General features: G+C 44.3%; 1 protein-coding gene across 4 annotated transcripts in view; it reads right to left on the bottom strand.

Moving 5' to 3' along the window:
* Positions 1-16,071, bottom strand: part of DOCK3 (dedicator of cytokinesis 3) — a 1,203,328-nt gene that overhangs the window by 102,661 nt on the left and 1,084,596 nt on the right. For all 4 annotated transcript variants that reach the window (XM_029599541.1, XM_029599543.1, XM_029599542.1 and 1 more), the window contains 2 exons: positions 6,093-6,272; positions 2,177-2,260 (listed from right to left, as the gene is read on the bottom strand). In XM_029599541.1, coding sequence (XP_029455401.1) covers positions 2,177-2,260; positions 6,093-6,272 — 264 coding nt within the window. The remainder of the gene's footprint in view (positions 1-2,176; positions 2,261-6,092; positions 6,273-16,071) is intronic.

The following is a 16,071-nucleotide window of genomic DNA, read 5'->3' as shown; positions in this document are numbered from 1 at the left end:
AACCAGCTTACACACAAAGTTTTATATGTACAGAACCCTGGCCAATTTTGTAATAGCCACTTAAACACATAAAGGGGTAGATTTTCAAACAAGGCGCGTTGGCGTACTTTTGTTGGCGCTCCAGGCGCAAACAAAAGTATGCGGGATTTTAGTAGATACGTGCGGAGCCGCGCGTATCTGCTAAAAACCTGGATCGGCGCGCGCAAGGCTATTGATTTTGTATAGCCGGCGCGCGCCGAGCCGCGCAGCCTACCCCCGTTCCCTCCAAGGCCGCTCCGAAATCGGAGCGGCCTTGGAGGGAATCCTCTAACGCCCTCCCCTCCTCTACCTAACCCACCCGCCCGGCCCTGTCTACACCCCCCCTTACCTTTCTCCGGGGATTTACGCCTCCCGGAGGGAGAAGTAAATCCCCGCGCGCCAGCGGGCCTGTTGCGCGCCGGGACGCGACCTGGGGGCGGGTACGGAGGGCGCGGCCACACCCCCGGACCGCCCCGGGCCGTAGCCACGCCCCCGTACCTGCCCCAAAACGCTGCCGACACGCCCCCTAAAGGCAGCGACGACCGGGCCCGCCCCCCCGACATGCCCCCAACACGCCCCCCTCGGAGAACCCCGGGACTTACGCGAGTCCCGGGGCTCTGCGCGCGCCGGTAGGCCTATGTAAAATAGGCTCACCGGCGCGCAGGGCCCTGCTCGCCTAAATCCGCCCGGTTTTGGGCGGATTTAGGTGAGCAGGGCTCTGAAAATCCGCCCCAAAATCAGGTATTATGTATGTAAGTGTCTTTGAAAAATATACCTGTTTGTCATACACTATAAACAGTGTTAAAAGTGACAGTGGCTATCTATATAATACATTTGTTGCTTGTATAATCTGATGTTGTGATACTAAGTGTGCATGCACAGGCCAAGAGATGTGCCTTTGCACAGAGTATTCACAGGCATGTAGGCTGGAAGGAGGATAAAACAGTCAGGCCATGCGGTGCTTAAGACAGCAAAGTCATGCAGCTGGGAGGCAGCAGAGGGTGAGCCACTGCAGAGCTAAGAGGGGGAAAAGGAAAAAGTGCTGGGGTCAGGCTGGGGAGACAGGGTGCTGCCACAAGCTGCAAAAGTCCTCTCTTGAATTTTCAGTGGGTTTGAGATAGTAACTAGGAGGTCCATATTTAGAACAGTCTGCATAGCAAAGTTAGCCAGATAAATATTCAATAGTGCAGCCACACTACTGAATATAGCCAGCTATCTTAAAGTTAGCCAACTAACTACTACTGGCTAACTTTAGGTCAGATCTTTGGCCCAACCAGAATTAGCTGGCTAAGTTACTCAGCTAATTCTGAATATTGTAGTTAGTTGAGTAATTTATAGGTGGATTTACTAAGCCGTGATAAGGCGATATCACGAGGAGGTCCATATTCATCTGCTGTGCTAGTTAGCCGGTTATACATAGCTGGCTAACTAGTGGTGTATATTTAGTGATGTAGCCATGCCGCTGAATATACCTGGCTATCAAAGTTAGCCAATTATGTATAATTAGCTAACTTTAGGCGAGCCCTAAAACCCGACTGGAGTTAGCTGGATAAATTAACTGGCTAACTCCAAATATCGGACTTATCTGGCCATGTGGCCTTGGTCTGATCTCCAAACCATGCCCCTGTCTCCTGAGAGAGGCCACATGAGAGGTCAGGGTTGGTGCCATTTTGAAAAATGTTACTGATAGACCCAGAGCTAGGTGGTGCTCTGGGCCCCTGGCTGGCAGCTGAAGATCCATTTTAGAGGTAAGAGGGGATTATGATGGACAGAGTTTATGTTAGTCTATCTGTTGGTATTATGTGATGTTTATTTAATCCTATGTTTTTATCTTGATGTTTTGCTCAGATTTTTAAATCTTGTAAATTGCTTTGAGAAAGAAATTGTTTTTGGAAATGCATTCTTTTAATTAAAAAATTAAATTGAATTACATTTCTATTTTTCTGTGTACAGAACAAAGAACACATTGTGGTCCCGATCTGGCATCATATTCTTCATAATCCAAAAAAATTTCTTTTTGCCAGGGTGCCTCACATCATGTTCTGTCAGTGTTTGCATTTTTTTAGATCTGGGGTGCATTCTTAGAATTTTTATGTGTCCCTGAATTGCACAGGAAGATAACTTCCTTTAAACTTTACTCCTTAAGAGACTCCCATACCTGTTCTTGCATGAGTTCCTTGAGTTGTGTGATTTTCTCTGTGTCATCAGGGTGGTTGATGATGTAATCTTTATTGAAGAAGGCCTGTATAGGGAGGAACATGTTATGAATATGTACCAATGTTAACTGGTAATTTCTCATGGGGCATTTTCATTTTGAACATAAGGAAACAAACAAAAAAAAAAGAACATGCATCTAAGCAGTTAATGCTTGGGAATCTAGAGAGATGGTGAAATCTCCATCTTGAAGGTTTTCAGTAGCAGAGTAGATAAATACCTCTCTAGGATGTTTTAGATAGAGGGATCTTGTCTGGAGACAGTATGGTCTAGATCAAGACTTCCCAAATCTGTCCTGGTAATGTCACAGCCAGTCATGTTTGCAGGGTACCTTCAAATGAATATGTATAAGGTAGATTTCCATACATTGAGTTTTCAATGAATGAACATTTCTCTTATGCATATTGATTGGGTATATTCTAAAAACACAACTGGTTATGGATGTCACCAAGCCAGGTTTTGGAAGCCCTGGTCTAGATTGTCTATTGAGATCTTTTTCAGTCCAATTTCTGTTATGATTCTATGCACACAGACTTACAAATTTACATTTGCACTAAGACAGCCTTAATTACACATGTACTTTGCAGCTCACACAAACCAACATGATCTTCACATATAAACGATCTGCAGTTTGTGTTTGAAGATTAAGTTGGTAGGTGGATAAAAAAGGACCTTATGTCATTGCAAATGAGGTTGTAAAATGCACACGTAGTTTCTCTCTATCCAAGTTACACCCACTGGAATACCCCTTTAAGTTGCGGCTAAAAGTAAACACATTATGAAAGTACATTTACAATTTTAGACAACTGCAAATTCACTTAGCTCAGATCCAGCCAGTCTACTTGTGCAACATCTGTTTTTATCTGCATGGACCTCACTAAGCCTTTGAAAATTTACCTTACAGTATCTGATTTTATCCAATTTAGTTTTAATGTGTAGAATTTTAGGATTATAAAAATAACAGATGGTGAAATTGCTAGACTTCACTGGGATTTTTTAAATGCCTGTAAAATCTGTCAGATTGACAGTACTGAAAACTAAAGTCCTCCATTTCTGCAAAGAACAGGTACAATACAGAATGGCTAGTGGCCTCAAAAGCTGCCAAGGATAGAACAGCTTGAGGAGGGGGAGGCAGCATAATCAGATTGACCCCGGATCACGGGGAGGAACTGAACTTTCCACCGGTATCAGTGGGGACCACCTTGAGTCCTCAGGAGGACCGGAGTGTAGCACCTCCTTCACACGAGACTGCTATGGGGGAGGCACCGACGTGGTCGATGCCTTTCCATGGTCTGACTTAAGGATGAACCATGGAAAGGTTCATCCATGGTTTTTTGCATTGGGGGTAACCAGAACTGTATACAATTCTCAAGGTGCAGTTACATTATGATATTCTCCGTTTTATTCTCTATTCCTTTCCAAATGATTCCTAATATTCTATTTGTCTTTTTGACCACTGCTGCACACTGAACTGAAGATTTCAAGATACTGTCCAAAAGGACTCTAGGATGCTTTTCTGGGTAGTGACTCCTAACATGGAACCCAGCATTGTGTGCCTGTAGTTGTAATTATTTTTCCCTAGGTGCATTACTTTGACTTGTCCACATTAAATTTCACCTGCCATTAGATTCCCAGTTTCCCAAGGTCCTTCTGCAGTTTTTCACAATCTGCTGCTGTTTTAATGACTTGAAACAACTTCGAGTCATTTGCAAATTTTGTCATCTCACTCGTCGTTCCTTTCTCCAGATCATTTATGACTCCACTCTCCATATTCAGTCATTCCTTGGATTCTCTGTTCATACTACCACGTAGGGTCAACAGTAGTGTCAACAGTGATTAATAGTTTCAGTATGGTTGACACTTGTCCAATAAGACCTGAAGATCATAAATGCTTTTCACACAGACCAATAAAGCAGCTAAGTGGTAACACACTTTAACCATCCTGAGCTAGGATTAAAGCCAGTTACAGTACAAGGATACTGGTGTGCGGGTGCACATGTACACGCCTATGCCGGCTCGTGCCAAAGGATGCAGCTATTTTATAACATACACAAATATACGCACACATTATAAAATAGGATGAACGTGAGTACATGTGTGCACAATTGTATATGGACCCGCAGATGTGGGTGTAAATGCCACATCTACCGTGTAAGTGGGAAAATTTTAATAGACGTGCGCGCCAATGCCATTACCTGTTTTCCCAGTTTGTTCCCAGTTCACCCAGGTAAGGGCTAGGACTTTCAAACCCCCAAGTTATTAGCCTTCCTTTCCCCCTATTAGCCCCAATCCTTAAAACCCCACTAATTACCCTTGATTTTTTTTGTTTTGTTTTACATATACGCCATTCATAGCAGTAGTAAAGTTACGTGGCAGAGGACCCCGACACATACCTGTGCTTGTAAAAACTTATGCCCACATTTCATGATAAATTCCTGGAACGCCTGTGTGCTGCCTTCGCCCCACCCAAACACACCCAATCCACGCTTTGGGCTTTCTCACTTGTGCGCATACTTATAGTAACATAGTAACGATGGCTGAAAAAGACCAAAATGGTCAATCTAGTCTGTCCAGCAAGCTTCCCAAGGTAGTAACTGATGCTCCGTGCATGTTTCTGCTAAGGAAAGTAACTGCCGGCCATGCAGGTTCACCCCCAAGCTTTTTTATTTATTCTCATCCTCTAGCCTTTAGGGATCCACAGTGTTTATCCCATTCCCCTTTGAAATCCTTCACAGTTTTATTCTTCACCACTTCCTCTGGAAGGGCGTTCTAGGCATCCACCACCCTCTCAGTGAAGAAATATTTCCTGACATTGGTTCTAAGTCTTCCTCCCTGGAGCTTCAAATCGTGATCCCTAGTTCTACTAAATTGTTTCCAATGGAAAAGGTTTGTTGATGACCATGGATCATTAAAACCTTTCAAGTATCTGAAGGTCTGTATCTTCTCACCCCTGCTCCTCCTCTCCTCCAGGGTATACATATTCAGGTTCCTCAACCTCTCCTCATAAGTCATTCGATGGAGACCACCCATCAATTTGGTCACCCTTCTCTGGACTGCCTCCATCCTGTCTCTGTCCCTTTTGAGATACGGTCTCCAGAACTGAACACAGTACTCCAGGTGAGGCCTCACCAAGGACCTGTAGAAGGGGATTATCACTTCCCTTTTCTTACTAGATATTCCTCTATGCAGCCTAGCATTCTTCTGGCTTTGGCTATCTCAGTGTCACACTGCTTCATCAACTTCAGGTCGTTAGATACTATCACCCCAAGGTCTCTCTCTTGCTCCATGCACATCAGCCCTTCACCCCCCAATGCATACAGTTCTTTTGGATTACCACACCATACTGAGAGATATGCGCATACGCGGCTTTTAAAATGCACTTGGCAAGTGCTGGCCCAACCTGTGCACATATCTCCTGGTTTTGGCATGTGCCAGGCTTTTAAAATTCACCCCATAGTGTAGACACATCTATTTGAGATGAAAACAATTTTGCAGCTTTAGAAACCTATGCAGTAAATCAGGGAACAACAATGGACAATACCACTGTTTGTGATCAAAATAAGTTTTGCCTTTAGTAAAATGTTGCCCACCCCTAGACATAAGTACTGAAATTCACATCTTTTTTTGTATCCTCCTTGTTCTTTTCCTAGGAAAAGGGGGAATATCAAATGGAAATAAATTAATAAATAAATATCTGTGGCTAGGCACAATGGTTCTCTGACAGAAGGCAGGTGTGAAGGAGTAGAGAAATGAGATCCAGAAGTTGAGGATGAACAACAGAAACAAAATATCCGAGTCTTAGAGTTTATACCCTTCTTTCTTTTAACCACTATCCTTGCCAGCATCCTGTCATTGCTTACCTCCTGGTAGCGTGCGATGCCACCATTCACAGCTGCATCAATCACACCATTCAGGCACATGCTGAGCAGGTTGATGTTGCCATGCAGTTGCTTGTGCTGATACTGGCTTATCAAGGTCCGCAGCTCCTGGTTCTTGTTCTCCACAACTTGAATGGCATTTTCTAAAGGGCTCACCTCAACCTGGAACACAAAAAACAAGTCTTGGGCCATGGAGCATGATGCAGTCTTATGCACCACTGAGCCTTTGGGCTGCCTCTAGCTCTGGGATTTTATCAGTTTGTAACATACCATTCTTGATTACTCATGGTTGGACAGTGGAAGCTATTTTGAATGATTCTTCCCCCCCTTCCCCCGCACTACTGTTATCGAGCACCACAACAACTCCCCAAATTGGGACTGGCACAGAGTAGTACAACTTATTTTAATCGATAAGTCTGTAGTGTATTTATTTAAGGAGACTGTCTTGGATAATAGAGTCATAATGAGAACTCGCCACCAGGACTCAGCCAGTGCTTGCTCAGCTTTGGTGAAATGAGGAAACATTTCACTGCAATAAGGGAGGAGTGAGATAAAGTGCATGGGATGCAACATGAGTAAACCTGTGGCCATGGACTGTACTAATTCCCATAGCAGAAGGAAAAAGAAGAAAACATTATAAATACTAACACAGAAATGTGACTCGAACTCTGGGTAAGAGGAACCAGTTGCCAGAGTTGTCCTGCTCTAAAATGCAGAATGAACTGTTTTGGGCTGACTACCTCTGTCTCTGGTCCTGTTACTTGGCTTTTGGAGGTTTAGTTAATCCACTTCCAGTATGTAGTCCAGTGGTAGCCAACACCAGTCCTCAAGATCCACAAACAGGCCTGGTTTTTGGGATATCTACAGTGAATATGCATAAGATAAATTTGCATGCACTGCCTGCATTGTATGCAAAATTATTTCATGCATAATCATTGTGGATATCTTTAAAACAAGGCCTATTTGTGGTTCTTGAGGACTGGAGTTGGCCACCCCTGATGTAGAAACACAGAGTAATGGATACCTACCTTTTATGAAAACAAAGTTTCAGATGATACATGAAAATTAATATTACAAATATGCAAACAAGGAGGGTAATTTTCAAAGTCTGCGTAGGAGTAGCATAGTAGCCTAGAGGCCAATATTTAGTAGGCCATTTAGTGGACAATTTATCCATCTAAATGGCTTTTGAATATTGTCCTCAACAAAGTTTGAGCAGCAGACTGTGAACCAGATAAGCAAGGGTTCAAATCCCGCTGCTGCTCCTTGTGATCCTGGACAAGTCACTTCACCCTCCACTGCCTCAGGTACAAAGTTAGGGCTATATTTACTTAGGTTCAATAAAATTTAAGAAATATAATGCGTTATGGAAGTTAACACTCGTGTGATAAAAAGTGGTCGTGTTTAGGAACATTTTCAAAACATTGCATCGCGTAATAAAACATTGCGTTGTGCATAATTTTGCCACTCCTTGCATTGGTTTATTGTGTCGTGCATTTTTTTTTTTTTTGTTTATGAAAAGCAGCTTCCTGCAGCTGCTCCTTTGAAGGCATGTCAAGCGCTGGTGGAGAGAGGAGTTTGGTGAGATGTTAGAGGAGTTTGCTGGAGGTTAGAAGAGTTGGAATATGATCACTAGAGTACTGTGTCTTTGTCTTTTCTTGTTTCTTCAGTGTTTACCTTCCCCTCTGTCTGCTGTCTTTTCCTGTGTGTGGAACAAGTGTAAGTTTTTGTGGTTTTGTTGTCAGTTTGTGTTTAGAGTGGAAGAAAGGGGTACATGTGCATGAGAGATGTGAAGATAAAGCATGAAAGAAGCTGGTGCAGGTATGACAGGCATGTACATAGGATGAGTGCTGGTAGGGAGGGGAGGAGGGAGGGATGGCAGTGATGGCGAGAAGGAGTGGTAGAGGGGGGGGAGTAGTGGGAGACAGGGAGAATGAGAATTAGAAAGAGAAAGAGAAAGAGAAAGGAGGTCGAGGGAGAGGGATAGGCACAGACAGGAGACTCCGGAAGAAGGAAGGCAGGTTAGGGCCAGCAAGAGGAAAGGGTGGAGCAGCAGCCAGAGCAGGAACAGATGCAGGGGGAGGAAGGTCCAAGAACAAGAGACAACATTTCTCTAGAAGTGGCAACCCAACCATCAGGCAGTCAAGGAGAGAGCAGGCAGCGTCTTCATATACAGAAGTTCAGCACTGAGGACAACGATCTATTTATCCAACAACTCATGTTGTTTTGGGATCCCTGCAGCCAAGACCTCAAAGGCAGTTAAGGGTGTCATATGGAAGAAGATTGCTGATACTGTCTATAGAAGGAATGACTTTAAGAGTTGTTGGGATCATGTGTCCCATTGGTCCAGAGTCTTAAAGGCCCGGCTGAATGCAAAGGTGGCAAGTAGGAGAAGGTACATGAGGGAGACAGGAGAAGGAGCACCGTGCCCCATAATTCTGAAAGCAATGGAGCAGCACCTGATTGAATGCTTGTGTCTTTGAGGGCATGGAAGAGTCTCTGGACACTGCATGAGTGCACAGGTAAGCTTGACAAATAAATACAGGAATGTTTGGGACATCAGAGAATTTTTGTTTAGGATGATTACATTTGGATCTTATGTAATATTAACTTTTACCTATTAAACTGCATAGTTCAGTAGTTACTATCCTTAACAGTAACATGGGGGTAACCTGCATGGAGCAGCAGATACTACCCTCAACAGAAACATGGGAGTAACCTACATGGAGCGGCAGTTACTGCTGTCATTACTGTGCTATGTTATGTTACTACAATCAAACTACGTAAGAAATCAGAGGAAATAATACAATCTATATAATGTTTGTATATTATTTATTTTTATCATTGTTCTTTTATTCTTATTTCATCCAGCATCAATCTAATGTCTAAAACATATGACATGCACCCAGAAAATACATAATTATAAAATGTATTACAAACCCCCCAATTATATTACTCTTATTACCCATGTAACAAATATGAATACAATATCCAAAATACATTTAAACATGTAAAACCCATTAACAATAGCATAAACTCATACATATCCACTCATACCATTCAAATCCCACTGCATACATATCACACACATTACAATCCACCATGCATTACCCCTTTACAAAACTTATATTTCTAATCAATGAAATGTACTCAAACTAAATATCGTGAAAAGATTTTTTCAAAAGGACAATGCCAAACACCATCCCACTTAAATAATTTTCCAATTGTCCAACAAGGTTCAATTACATTATATTCCCAAATGCCTGACGTGATACATTAATAATGTTGCTCTCATATATTCCCGTCGAGGACCTTCATTTCACCCATGCCGGGCTTCTTCAGGGGATATGTCTCCAAATTCATGCGAAGATCAATTTAATTTCATTACTGGCATATTATCCATAAATAGCTTCTTGCAAGGTTATATCACAACACGCCATGCAATAATGCCACACAACAGGCACGTATTTCATGATATGAGATTTCTTCCCCACATTCATCTCAAGGTTCACATTCAACCATTAGGTTTCCAAATTCACTTCCTCCATCTCTTCAATAAAATGCTGTTCATTAAAGTAACCTCCACGGGAATATATGGGAGCAACATTATTAATGTATCACATCAGACGTTTGGGTATAAAATATAATTGGACCTTGTTGGATAATTGGAAGATTATTTAAGTGAGATGGTGTGTTTGGTATTGTCCTTTTGAAAAAAAAAAAAACAACTTTTCACGATATTTGGTTTGAGTACATTTCATTGATTAGAAATATAAGTTTTGCAAAGGGGTAATTCATGTATTGTGACTGTGACCTACAGATCCTGATATGGGCACGGCCGCTAGCTCATGGGAGAGCATGAGCCCCTGAACCACGGCACGACTCAGAGGAGCCCCGAGCCACACCGTGGGAGGTGAGAGCATGCAAGCACGGGCGGAGCAGGAACAAGCAGGACTGGAACTAAGGCAAGGAACACAGACAGGAACCAGGCAGAATCAGCCCTCCGCTGGACCTATACAAACCAAGGAGACCCAGCAACGCAATGCTGGTCTAAGGAGTAGCCCTCCGGCCACTTGAAAGCCCTTTCAGACCCGCCGCTTGGGAATGATGAGTGGGTGAGGCCAGAAGGAGGCAGAAGGCAGGAACAAGACAAAGACATGGAACTTGGAAGGATTCAGATGAAGACTCGGAACTTGGAAGGACTCAGACGAGGACTCAGGTTACTCGGAAGACTCAGACGAAGACTTGGAACTTGGAAGAAGTCTGACGAGGATTCAGGTTACTCAGAAGACTCGGACAAGGATTCAGGTTACTCAGAAGGTCTCAGGCAAGGTTTCAGGCAAAATTACTGGGTGAGAACTGCATCGCAGCGAGCCCTACACAACCATGAGTGGCTGGTTGCGGACCACGCTGAGCGCGAAGCAGACTCCAGATGAAGTAGTGGAATTTGAAACTGAAACATGTCGAAGATTCAGTAGAAGCCTGTACCGGGGTGTGCCCTACACAGCTGCCTGTGGCTGATCGCGGACCATGCTGAAGTAGAGCAGATTCTGGCAGAGTCTTGGGCATGAATGGAAGCAGACAAGGAACTCCGAAGACCGGGACAGGATTCAAGACTATGAAGCTAAACCCCTTTTACAAATTTGTTCTATTTGTCTTACTAAGTTTGTTTTAATTATGCTTGTATGATTGTGAATCGCCTAGACGGACATGTAAATGCCTTAATGTGCGGTGTATAAAAACTTTTAAATAAATAAAATAAAATAGATTCAAGACTCGGAAGTTGGAACTCAAAACATTAAAAACAAGGGTCTTCCGGAGACTTGTGCTGCAGACGAGAAGAAAGCCTTGTACAACAAAGCGCCCTACACAGTCCCCCATGGGCTGGTCACGGACCACGACGGTGGCACGCCAGGAAAGGTGGATGCAGGAAACTGGGAACTGGTTGCAGAGGCGAAGACGAAGGCATCAGGACCAAGATGTCAGGAACATGGAACATCTGGAATATCAGGACTCAGGAACGAAACATCAGCACATGGAACAAGCGACGAAGTGTTGCGACAGTCGATCTTCGACGGCTTCGCCCCGCCTACCTCTCACTACTTGAGGCTCCTCCCGCAAGACTGCCGCGGCGTCTGTTTGCAGTCCTCTCCGGCGTCCCCGAACCGGCTTTGGTGCTGCCTCCCACCATGCTCCTTCAAGGTACCTTAGGGTGCGCGCACGCATGCCGCCCTCATCTTTATTTCCATGTTGGCATGAACCTCAGGGGCGTCCCCCTGATATAACGTCACGCTGCCCGGATATTTAAGCCTACAGTATTTGCTAGCTCATCGAGTTAGCAACGGTAACTCTACGGATGGGATTTGCTCTCCGAACCGAAGCTGCTCTGCCACTCCAGCGCTATCTGGAACTCTTACACCTTTCGGGGTTGCTAACGGGGTACCTGCTCCTTGGGGGCCTCTTCTGCTTCTTTCAGGTGCTATCAGGAAACCGGTACTCGCTCCTCGAGAGCCCATGTTCCCTGAGTCGCTGCCTGCATCTTCAAACCTTTCTACTTGGAAGACGTCACTAACAGTTTCCATCTGTGAGTACAACTACCAACTATTCCACAGTACTGTTTCACTGGAACCAGGTATTCGCTCCTTGAGGGCCTGCCCTCTGTTCCGGTGCCAGATCTCTCATCTAGTGGAATCTCTGTTACTGCTACGTGAGTACAATACAACTGAGTCTCTCTGCTCTAAGGGATCAGGTACTCACTCCTCGAGGGCCTGTTCTCCCTGTCTTGGTGCTTCTCCTAATTCTACCTGGGACTCTGAATGCTTCTTACTGTGTACTCATAACTCTCAGTCTCTTTCCACTACAGTACAGCCTAGCAGAGGATTCGCTGTTCCAGCATCTGTGGGAGACCTGCCTAGCCGGGCTTAACATCTACTACTCACTACTGCCACCTCTGGTGGTTTCCAAAACTGTTTAATAAAAAATTCAAATCTGTGTTTGTGTGTCCAGAGTCTAGCCTGACACTGTGGTCCCTCACGGGACTGCCCCCCTTGGGCGTGGTCAGCTGCCACAGTGTCCAAGGATCCACCCAAACATCAATAACCATAACACGAAGGAGCTCCGACGAAGGAAGAGACCAGGAACATCAGGACAAGGAGACCAGGAACACGGAACAAAGAGCCATGTAGACAAGTGAAGACCACGGAGGACCTTGACCCGAAGAGGAACACAGACAACTGTGAATTCTGGATCCGAAGGCCCTGAGGAACTGGAAGTGAGCCCTTTTATAGGGCTGAAGCAGGAAGTGAGCTGAAGAGGACTTCCGGTGGGGCCTCATGCTTTTCCCGCAGCTGGCCCTTTAAATGCAGTGAAGAGGCACGTGCCGGAGCCCAGAGGAGGACCCAGGGAGGAGCAGGACCATGGACAGCGGTGTCCCTGCTGCGCAGATGGAGGAGCAAGCCCCGACGGCAGCACTATGCTGTGAAGGTGAAGACTTCCAGATGGTGGTGTCTTCCCCGCTGGGAGGATGGAAGGCGGTGGCTCCTGCTGCTTGAAGGTCCTGGCAGCATCTGCAGCAGCGGCACTAGGCTGCGCAGGGCGGCGGTGGCAGCGACAGTGGCAAGGCCACAAAAGGAAAACCAGCGGCGTCCTGCCACGATGAAGAAGGCACGAAGGCGGCCGGGCCACAGGGAGCAGCCTAATGGTGACAGGAGAAACGCGGTGGTCCAGGCCGCATCAAGCAGAGTCCGGCGGCATCGGCAGCAATAGCGGTGAGTAGTGGAGAGGCCTGCTCGTGGGATGGGCTCTGCGAGCAGGATCGTAACAGCATGGTGGATTGTAATGAGTGTGTGATATGTATGGAGTGGGATTTGAATGGTATGAGATGATATGTATGAGTTTATGCTATTGTTAATGGGTTTTATATGTTTAAATATATTTTGGATATTGTATTAATATTTGTTATATGGGAAATAAGAGTAATATAATTGGGGGTTTGTAATACATTTTAAAATTATGTATTTTCTGGGTGCACGTCATATGTTTTAGACATTAGATTGGTGTTGGATGAAATAAGAATAAAAGAACAATGATAAAAAAATATATAATATACAAATATTATATAGATTGTATTATTTCCTCTGATTTCTTATGTAGTTTGATTTTTGATAGATTCAGAGGTGTCACATTCATATTATACTACCTTAATATATTATGTTACTAGACATTTATATGTTTTTTTTTTTATTATTTTGCAGAGAAACCAGCACTTAGGCCTCAGGTACCAGCACCCGGCAGGAACAGGTTCAAGATCCGAAGGATGCTGAGGAGGAGGAAGACAAAGATGTAGAGAAGGCAGAGACCCAACAAATGGAGGAGGAACATCTGGACCTTAGGAGGAGGAGGAGGAGTTAGTGGAGGCCCTACTGCTGGACATCTCCTTAAGCCTGGACACATTCATCGAGGAGAGTGAATTTAGATAGTCAATTATGGAGACACAGGAGCTGCCAGATAGTTTGAACATCTCCTTCATGGAACCCTCCAGACATCTTACAGGAAGCAGAGGAGCATCATACCAGCCAACCTCCAGATGAAGTCTATGGAGTGGTGAGCCCCATTCGCCACCACATTCTGGAGCATAGCAGACACCTGATGTAGATAACATACATAGGCTGTCAGAGAAGCTTGAAAGACATTATGTTATACATATGTGAAATATACGGAGAGAGTTTATGTGGCTGAAGCGGGTCCACAGAGAGCAGACAAAAGCCATTTCAGAGCTGGACTTCATGATGTCCCAAGTTTGGAATTCCATGTCATAGCGCTCAATAACATTAATGCAACTCTAATACAGATGTGGGAGTCATACCAGCAGGCAGCCCCAAGTCCACACTCATCACAGATTTCAACACCACTAATAAGTAGTCCACAGCTGTCAGGACAGGCCAGGGGCTATGACAAGGACTCATGCCACCACTCAGTAAACAGCATAAAGAGTGAAAAGGCAGATAAAGACCTAAACAGTGGTGTCTAGCAACATTGGTTGCCTAGAAAGTTAGCATTCAGCTGGGCTGGTCCTGCTGAAAAGTCCCTGTGCTGATTAGATGGAAGACTGCCTGCTAGAGCTGTTCTGGCTGAAGAGTCTCTGTGCCAGATAGATGGAAGACCACCTGTTGGACCTATCCTGGCTGAAGAGGCCTGTGCTGAGCTGCTGCCTTGTAATCTTAGCTATCAGAGTCATCTGCCCTCTCTGATGCTGCTGATAGTGCAAGTTTCATATATGTAAGTCATATGCATGTACTATTGCTACAGTAGGAGATGGTATCCAATTTCAGGTCTCCAGTGTCCACTCTCATCTCTCAACAGTCTGACTCATGTCTGCATTAATCAATCTCCTATCTGCAGTCTAATCTCCCCAGCCTCCTGCCTCCATTCAGCTGTCTCCAGTCATTGGCCTCCTCCCATCAGTCTCATGCTGCTACTGTAGGCTTGACTGCCTGCTCCTCTTCAGTGAATATACTCAACATGGGCCTTGAAAGATTTTGCTACTAGGCTTAGATTCTGTGCACTCTCTCAGCATGGACTGTCTTGGCACTTGAAAGACAGTGTTGCCTGCTCCCCTACATGGACTTAAGCCTTATATTGCAGAATTTTTAAATTGTTGCATCTGTTGTTCCTTTTCAGGGGAATTGTTTATATTAGGTTGCCACTTCTACATTCTGTACTCTTTGCTGTAATCACCAGTTTGTATAAGGATAAAACAACCTGCATGCCTATTTACTTGTGCCCTTTGTGACATTGGTTGTTCCTGTTTCTTACAAAGATAAATGTTCTGTCACTTTGGCATAACTTCTAATACATCTTGTCTTTGTATACTGTGACTAGCAAAGATGCACTCATTGTACCATTTGTGTGACTACATGTTGATGCCAATAAAGTGGTTAAATGATTGAACTGGTGTCATGTGTTTTATTTAATTTAACTCATGGTAGTTTGAACTGTTATGATATGTTTCATGGACCTTCATTTCACTGATGTATTATATTCTGGTGCTGTCTAAACGAACAAACACCTTTGGTCAAGCCTTGTCTTTACCCTGAAACATGCAATCAGTTTCCATGGTACAGGTTTTGTGAACTGGCGTGTCAGCCCTAATTTCAAGAAGAGTTGGCCCATATATTAGAGATGATATTCTTTTCATAAGTCCTGTCATCACACTGGTTCTAATCAGGCACAGGCCTTGGAGATAATGATTGAGGACAAGAGACATCAATACTATTGGGGGAAAAAAGTCTCTATATCCTTCTCATTGTCTAAATCACACTGGTGTATTCACGCTTTGTAGATGCTCTGGGTCAGATGAATGCCTGTAATGTTGGTATGGAGGGCCCTGCTATATCAACTAATATCTACTATAATTTCCACTGCAACATCCAACCCCAGCTCCAGCTATCAGCACCAGTGTCTTACAACTTTTAGGCTTAGGTATTAAATGGTACAGACCTTATGAACACATATTTATTTATTTATTTATTTATTTAAAATTTTTATATACCGACGTTCATCCGGGATATCACATCGGTTTACAGTGTAACTGAAACAGGCGCCTGGGATGGCGGTTTACATCGAACAGATATAACGAATTTAACATAAGAACAAATGAGGAGGGGGAAAGAGGAGGGAAATAATTAAACAAAACTTATGAGCAAAATTTACAAATATATATAGAGTATCACTATGTACAAAGTATTCATAAATACAGCAATGCCATGGAAATACAATTGTGTAGAGTTATACGGGAGGAGGGGGGATGGGGAGGGGGTGGGGGGTGTAGGAGGGGAGGAGGGGTGGATGGGGTAAAAGGAGAAGGCGAGCTGAGAAATCAGGAGAAGGTAAGAGGACTGAACAGGAAGGGGGCGAAGGAGGAATTTAGAGGTGGGAGTGAGGAATGGGGGAGAGGGAAGGA

The sequence above is a fragment of the Rhinatrema bivittatum genome, chromosome 4, assembly GCF_901001135.1.
Source record: "Rhinatrema bivittatum chromosome 4, aRhiBiv1.1, whole genome shotgun sequence".
Lineage (NCBI taxonomy): Eukaryota > Metazoa > Chordata > Amphibia > Gymnophiona > Rhinatrematidae > Rhinatrema > Rhinatrema bivittatum.
The sequence above is the reverse complement of the archived record's forward strand: the minus strand, read 5'-3'. Positions and strand labels throughout refer to the sequence as shown.